At 41.8% G+C, this 17,056-nt stretch overlaps 1 protein-coding gene across 1 annotated transcript in view; it reads left to right on the top strand.

Moving 5' to 3' along the window:
- Sntb1 (syntrophin beta 1) overlaps positions 1-12,342 on the top strand; it is a 260,581-nt gene extending 248,239 nt beyond the window's left edge. The window contains exons 5-7 of the mRNA XM_052160798.1: positions 1,458-1,654; positions 5,560-5,750; positions 9,060-12,342. Coding sequence (XP_052016758.1) covers positions 1,458-1,654; positions 5,560-5,750; positions 9,060-9,152 — 481 coding nt within the window. The 3' untranslated portion in view covers positions 9,153-12,342. The remainder of the gene's footprint in view (positions 1-1,457; positions 1,655-5,559; positions 5,751-9,059) is intronic.
- The last annotated feature ends 4,714 nt before the right edge of the window (positions 12,343-17,056 follow it).

The raw sequence follows: 17,056 nt of genomic DNA, 5'->3' as shown, positions 1-17,056 counted from the left end.
TTCCACCAACTCCAGCTTTGTAAATGAGAGAAAGCCCTTCAGAGTTACACAGGCTTCTTACTAGGAATCCCACAAGCTATAATACGCTTTCTTCCACTGCTGATTTTATTCTCTGCTGTTTAGCATTACAGGGGGGAAATAAATTTCCTTACACGAATTTTAACCCCCCAAAGTAACAAACTCTTTAGCTAAGAAAACAGCTGGCTCAACAGGTGTCACCTGGCATTTTCCTTGCAAATAGTAGCATTGCTTTCCATATTAAAAGATAAGGATTAAAATGCAGAACCCCTAGAGAGAAATAACATTTATAAAATTACACTGGTGCTGCCCGGCGGATGATTGATATGAAAGCCACTCTGAAGAGAAAGTTGAAATGCCAAGCAGGAGAGAATGCGCTTCCAGGGGACAGAGAAGCAGGAGCTGGTGCTGGCACTAGGAATACTTTGATTTTTCACGTTTTAAGTCTGGCCTTCCAGGGAATTATTTACTATAAAAGTCACATTTTATGCCAAGGGGAAGCTCTAAAGTCAGTGTGAAAATCCTGTGTAGTTGAAAAACAATGCTTCTGAAAGTTCCCAGAAATCCCCACCAAAGGTATTTATCCTCTATCCTCTACCCTCTCCTCAGAAGTCTAACATTTCTAGGCCTTTCTCTGGCTTGAGCAGATAAACAGACTGCTGCTTCTTCAATGGAGTCCCCAGTTGTTTTGCATGCCTGTAGGGCCCTGTGCACAACACTGTATGCATGCCCAGAGGTTTGCGCGGCACAGCAAGATCCTTCTCGCTATGAGATGTGACAAATTGAATCTCACGCCCTTTTTGTATAATAGATTCATTTTCCTCTCTTCTGCCCAGGCAGAAATATGCACATGTGTGGGGATGGGATTGGACTGGAGAGAATTTTATACAGAATTCCAGTCCTTTTTTTTTTCTCACTCATTTATTTGTTTGTTTGTCTGTTTATTTACTAAATAAGCATAGTTGGATTCGCACAAGTTATATTATTTGAATCTTCTGCATATTTAACCAAATGCACAGTTCTTAGATGATCTTTATTCTCTCTCCATCATTGGAGAGAAGATGGTGAAAACCACTGAAAAGCAGTGGACATCTTTGATTTGAGGTCACAAAGAGCATCTCAAGGGCGGGCAGTGGTGGCGCATGCCTGTAATCCCAGCACTTGGGAGGCAGAGTCAGGCGGATTTCTGAGTTCGAGGCCAGCCTGGTCTACAGAGTGAGTTCCAGGACAGCCAGGACTACACAGAGAAACCCTGACTCAAAACACCAAAAAACCAAACCAAACAAAACAAAACAAAAAAAAGAGCATTGCACAGGTTTGGGGCTTTTACTATGTGATGTGTCGAGAGGATTCTTTTAAAAAGACTGCTTTGATGCTGATCTCTCTTCCTCTCTCTCTACTCCCCTCTTTCCCTTCTTCCCCCACACCCTCCTCTCTAGGCTGGTCCATTCTGGTCCAGGAAAAGGATCTCCCCAGGCTGCTGTGGATCTGTCCTTTGCAACCCGAACTGGTACCAAGCAAGGAATTGAAACACATCTCTTCAGGGCAGAGGTCAGCAGGGACCTCTCCCACTGGACGAGGAGCATCGTGCAGGGATGCCACAATGCCGCGGAGCTCACTGCCGAAGTCACGGCAGGTGAGTGCTGCCGCCTACAAGCGACCAGTGTCCCACTAACACAGGAACTGCTCTGGCCCCAGAGCTTTTTCTACTCTTTGTGTGATAGGGTAAACAAAATAAGGGCATCGAACTCCAGCGCTTCTCAATTAGGCATTGTCTGCCCTCCCAGAACGAAACTGGGGGCTTTCATTCTATCCCACCTCATGTCACATTCATTGAAGAGAAACTGGTGACTACGATGACCACTTCCAGTCCTCCTAATTGTAAGCCCGTGGATGGCTTCCTAAAGGAAGGGAATTTGGGGGGTATAAACTAGTAGGGTTGGGTTATTGGTTATAAACAATCGGAACAGAATCTGAGTGACTTATCAGAGAATAGTATTGGTACTAAACTGAACTTGAAACTGGGGACTCAGTCTCTTAGAAACAACAGGAAAGAAAGGTATCTCAGTTTCAGGAAGCAAAGCAGAAGGAATGTTCCAGAACCCCCCCCCCCAGAAGAGCTCTCTCTATTCCTGGCACAAATGAAGGAGCAGAGACAGGCTGCAAGAAGTCTACCGTCAGAGAGAGTTCCCCAAAATGACTAAGAAGGGATGCGTGTGTGGAAGGAGGGACCCTTGCACTCCATGTCATTTACTACATCCCTATTCTGTGCTAAGCAGATTTTCTTATAAAAAAAACAACCCACTGTGTGCCCTAAACCAATCAGTTGAAACAAAGCCAGCACTGTTTTTAATGAAATGAGATGAAATTAGAAATATCAGTGTCAATATTGGCCTGTTTGGTTAAACTTTTAATTCTGGCATGTCTGTGTACATGTATGTGGTGTGTGTGTGTGTACCTACATATGTGTGTATATGAAGGTGTGTATGTGTGTGTATTCATGGCTGTGCATGTGTATGTATATAATGCACATCATAAAATCATGTACATTGGGTAATATGAACTCTGTATTTAACACAAAGTAGACAAAATATCATATACAAAGCCAACAGTGTCTGTGAGGCTGTGGGTTCTAATCCCAAGCCTCCTTCCTGCTGACACTTACACACAGCGTGTTCTGTGACATCTAAGCATCTAGTCATGGAGCCTCCCAGGAATTCTGAGCTCCTCACAGTCACCGCTTGTAATAATCCTCTTTCCCCTCTCCTGTCACGGCACCTTCTTGTGCAGCTTTGAGGAGGCAGTAGAGGCTTGGAGTCACACTTGGTCATTTTGAATAGAGACTGACCTGGACTCCCATTTGGGCTCTGACGTTTCTTAGTCATTTTCCTCATCTCTTTGTTTCTTCCACCCCACAGCTATAATCAGGAAAAACAGGACCTGCTTCCAAGGGTCCTATGAAGAAGAACTATTATCAGTCGCTACTCTTATAATTAGTACCCAAGACTTGCACAGCCTAATTGTAATAAGCTCAGTGAAGCTATCTAAATTTAAATTAATTAAAGTGTAATAATTTCCTCAGTTGTGTCATCTTTTCTGCTTCCTAGTCACATGTGCTAAAGAGCTACTTGCCAGGATGGCGTAAATCGTCACCAAACTCCACTGTGCCAGTGTGCTTGAGAGGAGGAGGACTTCCCCACTGAACAGCTAGGAAATTTGCACCAAGATCCTCCTGTACCAGTAACAAAACAATAATTTTGTACTCAGAGGCATGAATAGCTGAGCCTCTCCTCACTTCAGGGATACAGATTCAGCAGAGTGGTGCATGAGAATTCAGATACAGAGGCAGATGCTAGCAGCCAACCATCGGACTGAATGTGGACTGAGTTGGAGGGAGGACTGGAGGAGTTGAAGGGGTTTACAGCCCCATGGGAAGAACAACAATGTTGGCCAACTAGACCCCCCTACCGGGGCTCCCAGGGATTAAGCCATCAACCAAGGGGTATACATGGCTCCAACCACAAGTGTGGCAGAGGAATGCCTTGTCGGGTATCAGTGGGAGGAGAAGTCCTTGGTCCTATGAAGACTCGATAGATGACCCAGCGTGGGGAAGTCGAATGGGGGTAGGTGGGAGTGGTTGGGTGGAAGGGCATCTTCTTAGAGGCAGAGAGTAGAAGGATGGACTGGGGTTTTTCTGGGACAGGGGAAACCGGGAAAGGGTATACTATTTGAAATGTAAGTGAAGAATATATTCAGAAAAAAATTTAAAAATGAAAAAAAAAAAGGAGAATTCTCATTAACAAATCTAGGAAGAGATAATGCTATTGGGGCCCGGACCACTCTTTGAGGAGTACTGCAGTGGAGTACCACCTCTCAAAGACCCAGGGGTACTCAAAAATATAGGACACACAGTAGCGAGTTGATGGTCTTTTTTCAAAATGCCTCTAAATGTGTAGTAGAATTTTTGCGGTAGTATACCCAAGATTGTGTTTTTTATTGTATTTTTTAAATAGTATGTCAGCATGCGGCCTAGACATGCCTCAAACTGACAGTCTTACCAAATGCTGCAGTCAGATACCTGGACCACCATGCTCATGCTTGGCTTGATGAATTTCTGTTAATGATTAGCTTAAAACTAATCTGTGTCCCTAAACATTTCTTGTCTTTGCTGATGATGCATTTGGAATGTTCCTGAAGGTTGTGCCTTTAGTATCTGGCATGAAAGGCAGGCTCTGAACACAAGAGGTTGGAAGAGACTCAAGCCACTCAAATGCTGAGTTTCTGCTTCTGAAGTCAGTGGTGGAAGTATATTCCATATATTGAGAAAGCAGAGGGTGACACTGAGTGGTTTCTCAACCAATGACAACCATCGTGTGCAGCTCTCAGGACCCCCCCCCCCCACATCAAAATGTTGTGCAAACTTCCCTAAAATTCAGTTAGATATAGATCAAGGCCTGAGTCAATTGACCTATGAAGGTCTGTTAAATGTAGCATTTTATGAGGCAAACTAACCCCAGTCTGATAACTGATAAGCCTTTTCTGGAAAATTTTTGCTGAAAATATAAAGGATATATTTGTAGCCCTTCCTTAGCGGGAGCTAAGGTGCTAGTGACTGCCCATTTCCTGTGCCTGTAAGAGGCTTAAGGTACTGGAGGCTTCCTAAACAGCGAGGCTTCCAGGTAAAACCCTGCACTTGGACTGCTACAAGGTTCACCCTTTTGCTGCCCTGGATTGGAGCATGCCCTGTGCATGCCCCGCTGCAAGCTTCCGGACACCTTAACAGGCAGGGAGATGGAGTAGCATCGTTCACGAGGTGCCACATCACAGACCTGTCAGCAGCAGTACTTCTTAGGGGGAAATTAGAGGAGTTGCCCTTTCAATTTCTGAAATAAATTCTGTTGGGTCTTTTTTAAAATGAAGGTAGATTATTTTTAAACTGCTCACTTCTGATCTCTTAAGCATGTTGTATATGTCAACTTTGGTAGCATAATAAGGGAGTGCTTGCCTATTTCACCCAATATCAGACATGACTGTGTATGGATGCATGAGTGTGTGTGTGTGTGTGTGTGTGTGTGTGTGTGTGTGTGTGTGTCTGTGGTCTGTCTGTCTGTGTGTATTCATGCAGGTGATGTGGTGATGGTGGTGATGATGATGATGATGATGATGATGGTGATGATGATGATTGTGATGCAGAGGTGGCTTGCTTTATTTAAATAAAAGGTCTGTTGTTTCTGGCTGACAGCCAGGCCCACGTAGCCATAGGAAGTCATGTGTCCCTTTACTGCTGACATGCATGTGGTCAGAAGGCAAGCTAAGGACCGCAGCCCAGAAAACATGCACTGAATCTAAATTCCTGATGCTTGCTAATATCAATGCCAATCCAAGAAGTACGGGAACTATGTCCCTCTTTTTCTCAGTTTAATAAGAAAATGTGCAGCTGGGCACTGGGTGGAAGAAAGTAAAACAATGAAGTGCCCAGGTAAATGGGTAAAGGACAGACGGACTGATTTCCACCATGTCTCCCCCACCCTTCTCTCTCAGCCTGCACCTACAGAAACCAGGAATGCCGCTTGACCATACATTATGACAATGGATTTTCTATTTCCACTGAGCCTCAGGATGGTGCCTTTCCCAAGACAATCATACAGTCCCCTTACGAGAAGCTCAAAATGTCTTCAGATGATGGAATCAGGATGCTCTATTTAGACTTTGGAGGCAAAGAAGGAGAGATTGTAAGTGTGCTTTTCTTGTGACCACATGATTTCACGAGCTGCAGTAAGTATCACATCTGCGATGGCTTGGAAGTGGTTGGCCGCCTTATTACTTACTTAACACATTCTACTGATATACATGATATACATGTATTATACTGAATGTATTATACTGAATACAGTGGCGGCAGGGTCCTGTTTGCAGTTGGTTCTTGAGAAAGTGGGATTGAATTCCGAGGTGTCAAGCAGATCCGGTTATCTCCAGTCTCTTCCTTTGGTTTCATTTTTTCATTAGAAAACAACATAAATATTTGAATCTAGAGAAAGAATCTTTTATAAGGTTAGCATGAAATTATTATCAAACAGGATTTCTCGGGTGTTTTTAACATAAGTCCCATTCATTTTAAAGATGCATTAAGCAGACAATATAACCTTGGCATTGTTTCAGATGAGGGAGATAAAGATAGGTATGTAAAATAAGCATTGCCAGGGCAGAGAACTAAGGGTACTGGGGGACTAGATACTGGGGGACTAGACAGTAGACAGCATCTGAGCTGAGGAAGAGACAGACAAGACTAGAAAAGTTGGCAACTCATCAAACAATAGTCACCCAAGTTAGCCAGTTACTGGTTAAGGTGACAACCATACAGCACACTAGTACCCATAGTTCTTGTGTTTAAATTCATGATTTTCTGTGATCATTGTTCCCCGGTCATAGCAAAGACATGTATGAAATCCAGTTTCCCAGCAGTGGACAATGGTACATTCTTCCACCGGTAGGCAATATTGGTCCATGGCATTTCTTAGAGAACTAAGCATCTCACCTAAGTTGTCAAGTACGGAACTGGAAGCACACCCTTGACTTTGAAATAACTTGTCTTCCCAGCCATGGTGTCCATCACAATGGATTGGCTCCCTGTTACAACAGGAACAGAGAAAATTTAAAACACATCACTGTGTCCCTAACTGGAAAAAAAAATCTAGTTGTTATTCATGACCTCCAGTCTCTTTCCCTCTTTCCTATGCCCACTTCTCGTCACAAGTTGTACAGATATTCCTTCTGGAAAGCGTTTTTTGGAACTCTCCAAAGCTGACTAGGGGGAAGGGTCATATTTACACTGAAGAGTTAAAAGGCCTTTCACCTTACACAGAGACACATCATGTGACCCCGCTGACCTCAGTGCAAGACTAGGCTGGTGTTAGGGGTCCTTTCAGCAAAGAGGACCAAGTCTACTCCCCAGGGGCTGACCGTGGACCCTTTCTCGCTGTCTGAGAATTCTTCCTATTTTCTCAATGGATTCTCAGAATTCCTTTAGATTTTGCTTTTTATATGCCTGCATTCCAGTTCTTTAAATGTAGCCAGAGACCATGACAAAAGGAGGTAGTGGCATGGACATCCCTGTCACTAAAACAGGTCTCGTTTGTTACTAGCGTCTCAGCCATCTACCTGGATACTTGTTCTTAAATGCAGCTTCTTTCTAGCAATGTGGAAACACACAAGAACTAGTCTTTTGTTTCATCCTTGCTTGTGTCCAAGGCTATTTTGCTTCTTTCATTTCATTAGATTCAAGTCACCCTGGCTATAAAATACAGAGATTGCGGCAGACAGTTTTTAACATCACTATTTAAAACTGTGTCCTTTTTTAGTGGCATGGGATGTGGGTAATTAATCTCCAACTCTGGCATCCGATAGACTTGAGTCCACACTTCCTTATTGACTGTAAAAGTTGTGGTTTCATGAAGTTGAAAAACATGTGGTATATATACACAATGGAGTACTATTCAGCCATTAGAAACAATGAATTCATGAAATTCTTAGGCAAATGGATGGAGCTAGAGAACATCATACTAAGTGAGGTAACCCAGTCTCAAAAGATCAATCATGGTATGCACTCACTAATAAGTGGATATTAGCCTAGAAAATTGGAATACCCAAAACATAATCCACACATCAAATGATGTCCAAGAAGAACGGAGGAGTGGTCCCTGGTTCTGGAAAGGCTCAGTGTAGCGGTATAGGGCAATACCAGAACAGGGAAGTGGGAAGGGGTGGATGAGAGAACAGGGGGAGGGAAGAGGGCTTATGGGACTTTCGGGGAGTGGGAAGCCAGAAAAGGGGAAATCATTTGAAATGTAAATAAAAAATAAAAATAGGAAATAATAGGATTAAAAAAAAGGAAAACATCTCTGGATCTTCGTTTTTCCATATGAAAAATGGAGACAATGACAATTGCTACCTCCTAGGGTTTCGACAGTGAAAGACTACCTTGACTGCATTAAAGGAGGTGGAAGGCCCCTTCATTGCCTGGTCATGATCCTAGAACAGCAGCATCCATCCATCCAGGAGTCCATCCCTCTTTCCTGGCTGTGGATGCAATGTTACCAGCCCGGCTGCTTCCAGTTCCCACTGCTTTGAGTTTCCCACCACGAAGGATTCAACTCTGAGCTAATGCACAGCCTTAAGTTGTCTTTGTAAGAATGCATTCATCATGGCAATAACAACAAAAGAGGAAACCAAGACAGTGCTCTATAAAAAGCAATCTTCAGTTTGGTCGATATTCTTGCATGTCACACTGTTCATATTGCACAGAAGCGCCTCCATCAGAACAAAAGTCAGGGCAGCAGAAGGGAATCGGGAAGTTTCCCAAAATGTTCTAAATTAGGTCGAGTGATAATTCCACTTCCAAAGGTCTCTGTGCCCTAGCCAGGCATGCCCGGGGTTGTGCAGCAGGCACACTGAGAAGGCTAGGACTTTAGACGGCACCATCAGAGAAATGTACGTCCACAGTGATTGAAGAGCAGAGGGTGGCAAAGACAGGGATGCTTAGCAAGAGCTCCATAATCACCACTCACAAAGCAGCTTCACATGCAGGATCGTATTTAATACTCTAATTAAGTTGCATATTAGTATGGCTGAGAAGAATTTTAAGTGAGCTGGCCAAGACTAGACATCTAAAACACGGTCAGAACCAAGAAACCAGCAACTCGAGCTGTGAAATGTGAACTCCTGCCTGCTGTACCAACCTTGGCATAAGCACGAGTAATGGGGGCTGAAAATAAACCGTTTAGACATGAAGGGTCCCATCCGTAGTTATGGAATTATTATAGGTAAAAACATTAGAACTCTTGTTTAGAAAAAAAAAACAGGTATGGGCAATATAAGGAATAAGCTGGAAGAGTTATTCCCTTATGTCATTGAGAACAAAGATTGGGGGACAGAGCTGTTCTAGTTAACTCCACAGAAACACAAGTGCATATGCAGTGGCTTTCACTATGCCCCGCCAAGCATTCACTGAAGATCTCTGATGCTCTTTTCTTTCTTAATTTCAGCAACTGGACCTTCACTCCTGCCCCAAGCCGATCGTTTTCATCATCCATTCCTTCCTGTCTGCGAAGATAACACGACTGGGCTTGGTGGCCTAAGCAGAGAGGCGACTTGCTTTGGGAAAGGAAGCCTGCCGTGCCTCAGGACCGTGACATCCGGACAATGCACCAGATGTAGGATCCACAGCCAGCTTCCGGTTTCGGGAGTCACATATAACATCCTATGCTCCTCTATGGGTTTCAGAAACTTCAAGGGACACACTAAAGAAAACACCACAGGGGGTATCAGAATAAAATGTTGTAGAACAGAACAAAGAGGTGAGGGCAGGTGAATATGCAGAGCATATCTTTTAAATAATGACAACCAAGGACACAGCCATTACAACAGCATGAGAAGATCTTAATCACACCGGTTTCTAGGCAACTGGGTCACCCAGGTAAGCCAGAGCTGAGCAGATGAGAAATGGATAGTTATACCTATTCCTCTGCCTCTAGGAACAGCCCCTTGCTTCCTTGTAATTTATTTCCTGATTCAAGTTAAGCTAACTTTCATTGGTAGGAACAACAACAACAATACACCCCCTTTTTCCTTTAAAGAATGAAGCAGCTGTTACTTAATTTCCTTAATGAGTTATTTTTCTGTTGGTCTAGAGTGATTGCAATGTGTTCTCAATTGCATATGTTGAACAGGAATGAAATAAAGCATTGGATACTGACCTGAGCTCTAAGCTGGCACAATCTGAGCCAAAGTGGACTGTTTCCAATTGCAAAGCTATCCTGAAGACTCATACACACAAACAATGATTAATTCTGGAACTCTACTCCACCCACACCCATGGATGCTGTCTTACAGCCAAAACTGGTACCTGCATTTACAGAAATCAAATTCCAGGCAATTTTTTAAAAGATTGTCATTACACACACAGACACATATACACACATACCTACACAAACATACACATATGCATGTACACACATGCATACACATACACACACACCTACACAAGCATATACATATGTGTGCATACACATGCACACACACACAAACAAATACACATATGCATGCACACACATGCATACACATACACATACACACACCTACAAAGCATACACATATGTGTGCACACACATGCACACACATATGCGCGCACACACACAGTTGGAAGTTAACCATCTGTATTATTTACATTATTTTCAGTGGTCCCTGCTTCTGCCTGTTCTCATGTACACGCATTTTAAGCAATGAAAAGCATCTCTCAGTTCTTAATGATGCTATTTTACACAGACAGAACCAGAGATATGATCAAATCTACAGAGAGCATCTATATTAATTTTGGAATTCCAGGGGAAGGATATAGTGACCTGATATTTTTCTACAAGAGTATTTTGAGGCATTATCTAGCCTGTAAATACTTAATGCTTTTTGATTTTGCCTTTCAAGATCCAGTCACTTAAAGCTACACACATTATTTGATTTCGGAGCTACTTTTAGTTAGGAGGAGGGGACAAGCAGCCCATTTTATAGTGAGTCAGGCTTACCCAGCTGTTGCCAGGTAACTGTCGGGCGGAGCTTATACAGAATGCTAACACTTTTCACAAGCCCTGAAAATTAAGCCTAGAAATTTGAATTTTCAGTACTTGTTTTCTGTACTAGTGTTTTACACTAGCACATGCCCTGTGTTGTGCCTGTGCTGGAAGATTCACAGTTTAGCAGAGACCCATGCAAACCGAAACTGTCCGAAGGCCCCGGATTAAGCTTCCTCAGACCTGAGTGTTTATAGAGTTACAGTTGTATTTTAAACTATCATTTCCCCAAAGCACTTCCCATACAACACCATTTCCAAGGTACACTGAACAGTGTTTTCAGATGGGGAGTTGGTAATTTAGGAGCTTGTTGATAAAAAAAAATATTTGCAAACTAGCAACTTAAGTTATGTTAGCCCTCGTTGGATTTACTAGCCTCCTCAAAAATTCTGGTCTTCTTGGATCTTAGTCTTGAAGGTGGGGGTGAAGGTTCTATGCCTTGCACTTCTTTAGAATGGGGCATCTATGAAGCTAGTGGTTTTTGTAGATGATGCTAGAGGAACTGCCACCACAGGACATTGACTTTCGGTTGGTTTCCTATTTTAAAATGTTGAAGAGTAGAGGCTGGCTTCAAACCTGCAGTAAAGTGTTGATGCATTTGTAAATTGTATTGTACTCTTTCACACTATATATTTTCAGAGATCACTGGAATGTTGTTATACAAGAGAATTATACTTATGTATTGTAAATAACATGATACATATATTAATTCCAATAGTTTAGTTCAACAATGTGTAATCTAAGGTGCTCGGTACTACATGAAGTTTGAGTGAATTACTCAAGTTGCAAAGAATCTATTATATATTTATAGACAAATTAAATTGACCATAGTTACAGATATTGTTTCTTTATTGCTTACGTTTTAGACTGATCGATATCTGGGTAAGAATCAACATAAACTATCTTTTCCATTTTTAAAATTTTAATTTAAATATTTATATTTTAGGGAAAGTATATTTGAATAAAATCAATGCATTTTCTGAAGTAAATTGAAATGTGTTATTAGCAAGAAATAGAAAAACTTTACTAAGAGCGTTGTGTATATGATTGATTTTTTCCTCCTAATTAAAGTATATCATATCAGAGTGGCTATGATGAGTCAGTTCCAAATATTCACTATTGCTTCTCAGCTTGGATTTTACACGTCATCATCAAATAATGACTTCAGAGTGTATTTTTTATCTTGTCTTAGGCATTAGTGGATGACGCCAACTAAGTCTGCTTCATGTCTCAGCCAGTGCATTATCATCTTAGTCATTTGGGAGACTTTTTTTCGGATTTGCTTTGTTCTTAGTTCTGTGAAGTATGGAACCCATAATATCTGTTCCTAAATTACAACCAGGACAGATGAACAATCTTTACTTGGTAGATTGTTCCTCCGTTGCCAGAGTGTGAATTCATTAGTCTGGTAATATACCCAAGCGTCTCATCTTACAGACATTTCAAGAAGGCAAGAAGGACAGAGATTATGTCATCTTTTTCTAACATGAGCTAAATAATAATAATAATAAATCAAACTATACAATTATTATGAACTACCCAGACAAAGGTATTTAATGAATGGCATCAATGAAGTGTGGAAATGATTTTTGGGTGTAACTTGAGTTGTTATTTTTTTTTCTTTTCTAAATCTGCCTGTGTTTATAGCCCCTATGAATGTCATGTACAATTGATATATAAACTAAATAAATATTTGCCTCAGATATCCTATGCATAGGCTTATATTTTAAGTATACTCACGGATGAACTGAATGGATGGTGGCTTCATGACAGTCTCAGAGGACTGTGTGGGTGTGAAGACCATGTTACTTTTCCCATCAAGATTGGTCTCAGAAGTCAGCAGGTAAGCGAATACTAGCAATTCTGAATCCATTTAAAAACACAGGCGGTATTTTTGTGCAACGCAGCAAGTGTTGACAGACTCCTCAAAATATTAGTACTTATCCCCAAATTCTTAATTTGAGTATAGTTTCAGATAGGCTTTCATGTACAATTTGGGACTCTCATCTTTAACTAAAAATGTGACCCCTACACCCAGCTCAAAACACTTCAATTCTCTGCTGTACTGTAGTTGGGTTTTGTTGCAATTTCTTGCAATAAATGTAATGGACTGGTATGAAGAAGTCATTGCACTAATTGAAACGTTAGCAGTACTAAGACCAGATTTAGACTTAGAAGCTGTGAAGCACATTTCTGCACAGTTCATTCCGATGCTACCGCCTTCATGCATTAATAAGGTATATGATCTGCTAGGAGCATGGCAATAGGAAGCTGACACTGAGAGCTACATAGACACCAATTAAAACTTTTTGAAAGTTCACGCCACCTAAGCTCACCTTGGACATAACACTCATCCTGGGTGCGGCATTACAGGCCACACTGACCTTGTAGCATATGCCGCTGCACTCAGGAACTTGTCCTGAACACTTTAGCATATGCATCGAGCCTGAAATTGAAAATTTTCAGTATGAGGAGGACTCGCTTCTTATCTCTACCAGGCAGACCCATTCATTTGCTGGCTGGCTAGAGTTGTTTGAAAGGTCTTGCATTTCTGGCACCAAAACTTCTATTTGTCTACCCTTCAGTCATGACCCCTGTTTTACCCTACAAAACCCCGGAAGTCCATTTTCTCTTCCACAGCAACATCCTATATACGGAGACAAGTCAAGGCTGATTAGCAACTAACAAATGTAAAACAAGTCGAAGAAAGCTTTTAATTAGACATTTGTGGGGGAGGGAAGACCAAGATTAAAATCTTCTCAGATGTCTAGTGCTAAAGGTCACAACCAGCATGGATAAAGCCACCAACAAATGTATTTGGCAATAATTTGGAGAACAATTTGACAAACATATAAAAGTAAATGTGTACCTTTTGACCATGAGCTAGGCCTGCACAAGTACACAAGACCTAATGTAGACAGATTGTCTTTGTAGTGTTTGTAACCCACTGAAAAAGGAGGTGTATCAATATAGTATTCTTGTAATACAGTATTACACTAGAAGCTGATACCTTGATATGTGTGAATGTTCTCCAACTCTCAGTGGTGGCATAGTCAAAATCAGTAAAGTCACAACACGATTCAAATCTTCCCTGATGTTCTTATGAAAAGCCACAAGTATCATCCTAAATATAATAGCTGGTTTTACTTGACCTACAGGTTTATGCTTAAGCAAACCTATTGTTTGCTTAAAAACACTGCCCCCTAAGCTATGTCCTCAACTGCTAGGCAGCCAGAAAAGGCATGCCAGGCTTTCTGTGTTCTTTCATCGGTCAGTTCCAGACTTGGATCAAAAGCCACTCTGTAGGGTATAGATCCTGGGTTACTAAGGAGTTGCTAAAAAAAAAAAAAACACCAGCCTGAATATTGTGAGAATCCCTTCCAGGGGAAACATAAACAAAATATACCCTTCTTTCAAAGGTCCTACTAACAAACCAAAGTCTGATTCCACCAAGGTTCAACCCAGGAATGGTGAGCTTCTTGGACTTACTCACAAAAGATTATTTGAGGAACTTCTTACAGGAATGACCCTGGGGAACATCTTCACTCAGCATGGATAATGATTGGCCCCTAGCCACATCACGATGTTTCTTCCCAGAGTGAAGAAACTCTATCCCCACCTGTATGCTCTAATATCTCCCTAGCCCAAGGCTGCTTGCAATTAGACCAGAATTGCATACAAATAGCAAGAACATGGAAGTGGGTAGAAGCTCAGGTAAGAGAGTTCAATGATGTTCCCATATCCTTCTTAGGACGGACTCTTGCAGGTAGGCATACCTGACCTGATGAGAATGGGGGTTGTTTTGCTCAGAGGATAGCACTTAAAAACACTAAGAGAAGCAAAAGCTGTAGAGAACTTAAATCTGAGAGGACAAAGGAAAGTTCACAGTCTAGAGGGACTGAGCAGGTAAGCTTGCCATCTTCCTCTTTGTGTTCTTGGCCATGATAGGGCTAAACCCTTCATCATCCATCTTGGGACAATCCATCTGATAAAGGATGCCCGATGCCACTGAGTGAATGACTGTCTCTTTGGTCCTTGCCTCAAGTTCTGTTTTCTAGTAAACTTGATTCATTATTTGATATTTGATATTTGAATAATTTACAATTATTAATTTCACTCACAACATCAAAGAGAAAACTAAGTGTTAAGAGTAACTCGGCTATATTTAGCAAGACACTGATTCAAACCCCCCCACACACACACATACACACACACAAACACAAACACACAAAAGAAACAAGTAAAATAATTGGTGCAGAAAGGGTGCTTGGGTCTGAGCATGGAGAAATAGTGGAAATCTGAAGATGTTCCTGCTTGAAAAAGGATATCTGGAAGGGAACATTATAAAATGTAATTTAAAATGTAAATTGTTGCTGGGGAATGGGTCCATGAATCATGGGTATGACTTAAACCCTTCAATGGTACATGAACTTCTTAAACGTGCACTTGAAAATTGTTTTTTAAGAACTCTTTCTGTGAATAAAATTCTGAGAATGATAAATATTATTTTTAGCCTGAGTGTATACAATTTTGAATAATAGAACTATTTTAAAATATGACCATAAATCAATTATTATTTTACCTATAGTCCTCTAAATGACACTAAATTTGATTTCACTCAGTGAAGCAAGTTTAATAGCTCATTAAAATGATGAAACCATGTCCCCAGAGGGTACAGAATTATGTCTAAATGATAACAGAAAAAAGAGTGGAAACATGTCTTTTGCTGCCTTCTCCTCCTCCTCTTCTTCTCCTTCTCCTTCTTCTTCTCCTTCTCCTTTTCCTCCTCCTCTTCCTCCTCCTATTCCTCCTCGTCTTCCTCTTCCTCCTCCTCTTTCTCCTCTTCTTCCTCCTTCTCCTCCTCTTCTTCCTCCTCCTCCTCTTCCTCCTTCTCCTTCTCATTCTCTTTCTCCTTCTCCTCCTTCTCCTCTTTTTTCTCCTTTTTTTTTTTTTTGCATCTAAGGCTTCTGACAGAGGACACTAAACAGCATTACAGCAACAGCAAGGAGAGCAGAAGGGGGTGGGGATATGGGAAGACAGCAAGCTTGGTGAAGACAAAAGAAGGCAAGGGGAACTGATGTGAAATCAGACCATCTATAGTTTTTTGGCAGCTGGCTAAGGGAAAAGCTCCTAAACATAAACCCTTTCAGGATGACTCCAGTCTCAGGCAGGGACTGCCTTACTCTCGCGCTTGGCCTGAAGGCTGCAATTCTCTATTGGCTTGGACTGGGGCCTAGGAATGTTGAAAGAAAAGAAAGCCAGTTGTATTTTTAGCCACTCTTACTTACAATTCTTGGATGAATAAAGCTTATTTTTCTCACAAGAACCCAAAGGCAATGACCAAGAAAGACCTCCAATAATACCTCATTAATTGTAGCTGTTGTCCTCTATAATCCTCATTTGTACAGCGGTGGGGGATGAGGATAGGAGTTTCTTTCTCTAAAAGCTTTCTGTGTCTTACAGGAAAGCAAAACAATTCAAAAGAGAAAGCCATTGACAAATGAAGTCTCTGCCACCTTCTTTCTTCCAGTTCATTTGTGGATGTGAGTGAGACCTAAGGTCTGTCTACAATGAAATCACCTTACAATCCAGAGGTTTGGCACACCAAAAGGCATTACTGTTCACTACTGTGTGGCCTGGTGCTCCTGGTTCACCCTCCCACTGTTGTTTACATGCCTAGGCTCACTCCTGTGACTATATTTGGTGATGGGGGAGGAGGGCAGTACCCTGGGTGGGGAGTTCCTTAATGCTGTGTCCGCAGAGCTAGAGCTATCACACAGGTACCTTGTACTCCATCTGACCTCCCCCGTGTGCTCAGGACTAGGTTCTAGGAAAGTAGAAGAGATGACACAAGATCCTAAAATTCTAGGCAATCATTGATATTTACCTCCAGCTTAGATGTAGGCATTAGGGACATGAAAACCATCCATGTAGATGGGAAGACCCAAGGCTTTGCAGAACTTATTTCACGGTCTGCATTCTTTCCTCCAGGCAAAGTGATTTTCATTCTTTCTGTAAACAGAATGTATACAGGAAAAAGGCCAATGCAATCTCTCTCCTCCAGACTCTTCAGGCAACGGCTTTGCTCAACACACCATCACCACATAGCGTACATAGCTCACCCATCCTTGGACCCTGTGACTCTGCTTTCGCAAGGAAAGAAGCATCATGTCAACTCCCTGTTCTAAAGAATGAGAACTTTCGACAAGTGAGTCCCCAGTGGCAGAAGTCTAAGGTCTATTCATACCTTCCTCTTCTTTCATGTACCTAGCAAGATCATTCAGTTGCAAAACATAATAAGCATGGCCAACTGGCCAGCTGGGCTCCTCCCCTGGAGCACAACCTCAGAGAAGATGCAGCTCTACTCCAGCCCCTCTTTGCCCTTTGTCTCATGAGGTTTTGTTCCTATTAACTAGTGT

Source organism: Apodemus sylvaticus, chromosome 17, assembly GCF_947179515.1.
Source record: "Apodemus sylvaticus chromosome 17, mApoSyl1.1, whole genome shotgun sequence".
Classification (NCBI taxonomy): domain Eukaryota; kingdom Metazoa; phylum Chordata; class Mammalia; order Rodentia; family Muridae; genus Apodemus; species Apodemus sylvaticus.
Note: the sequence above shows the minus strand (reverse complement) of the source record. Positions and strands in the feature narration are given on the sequence as shown.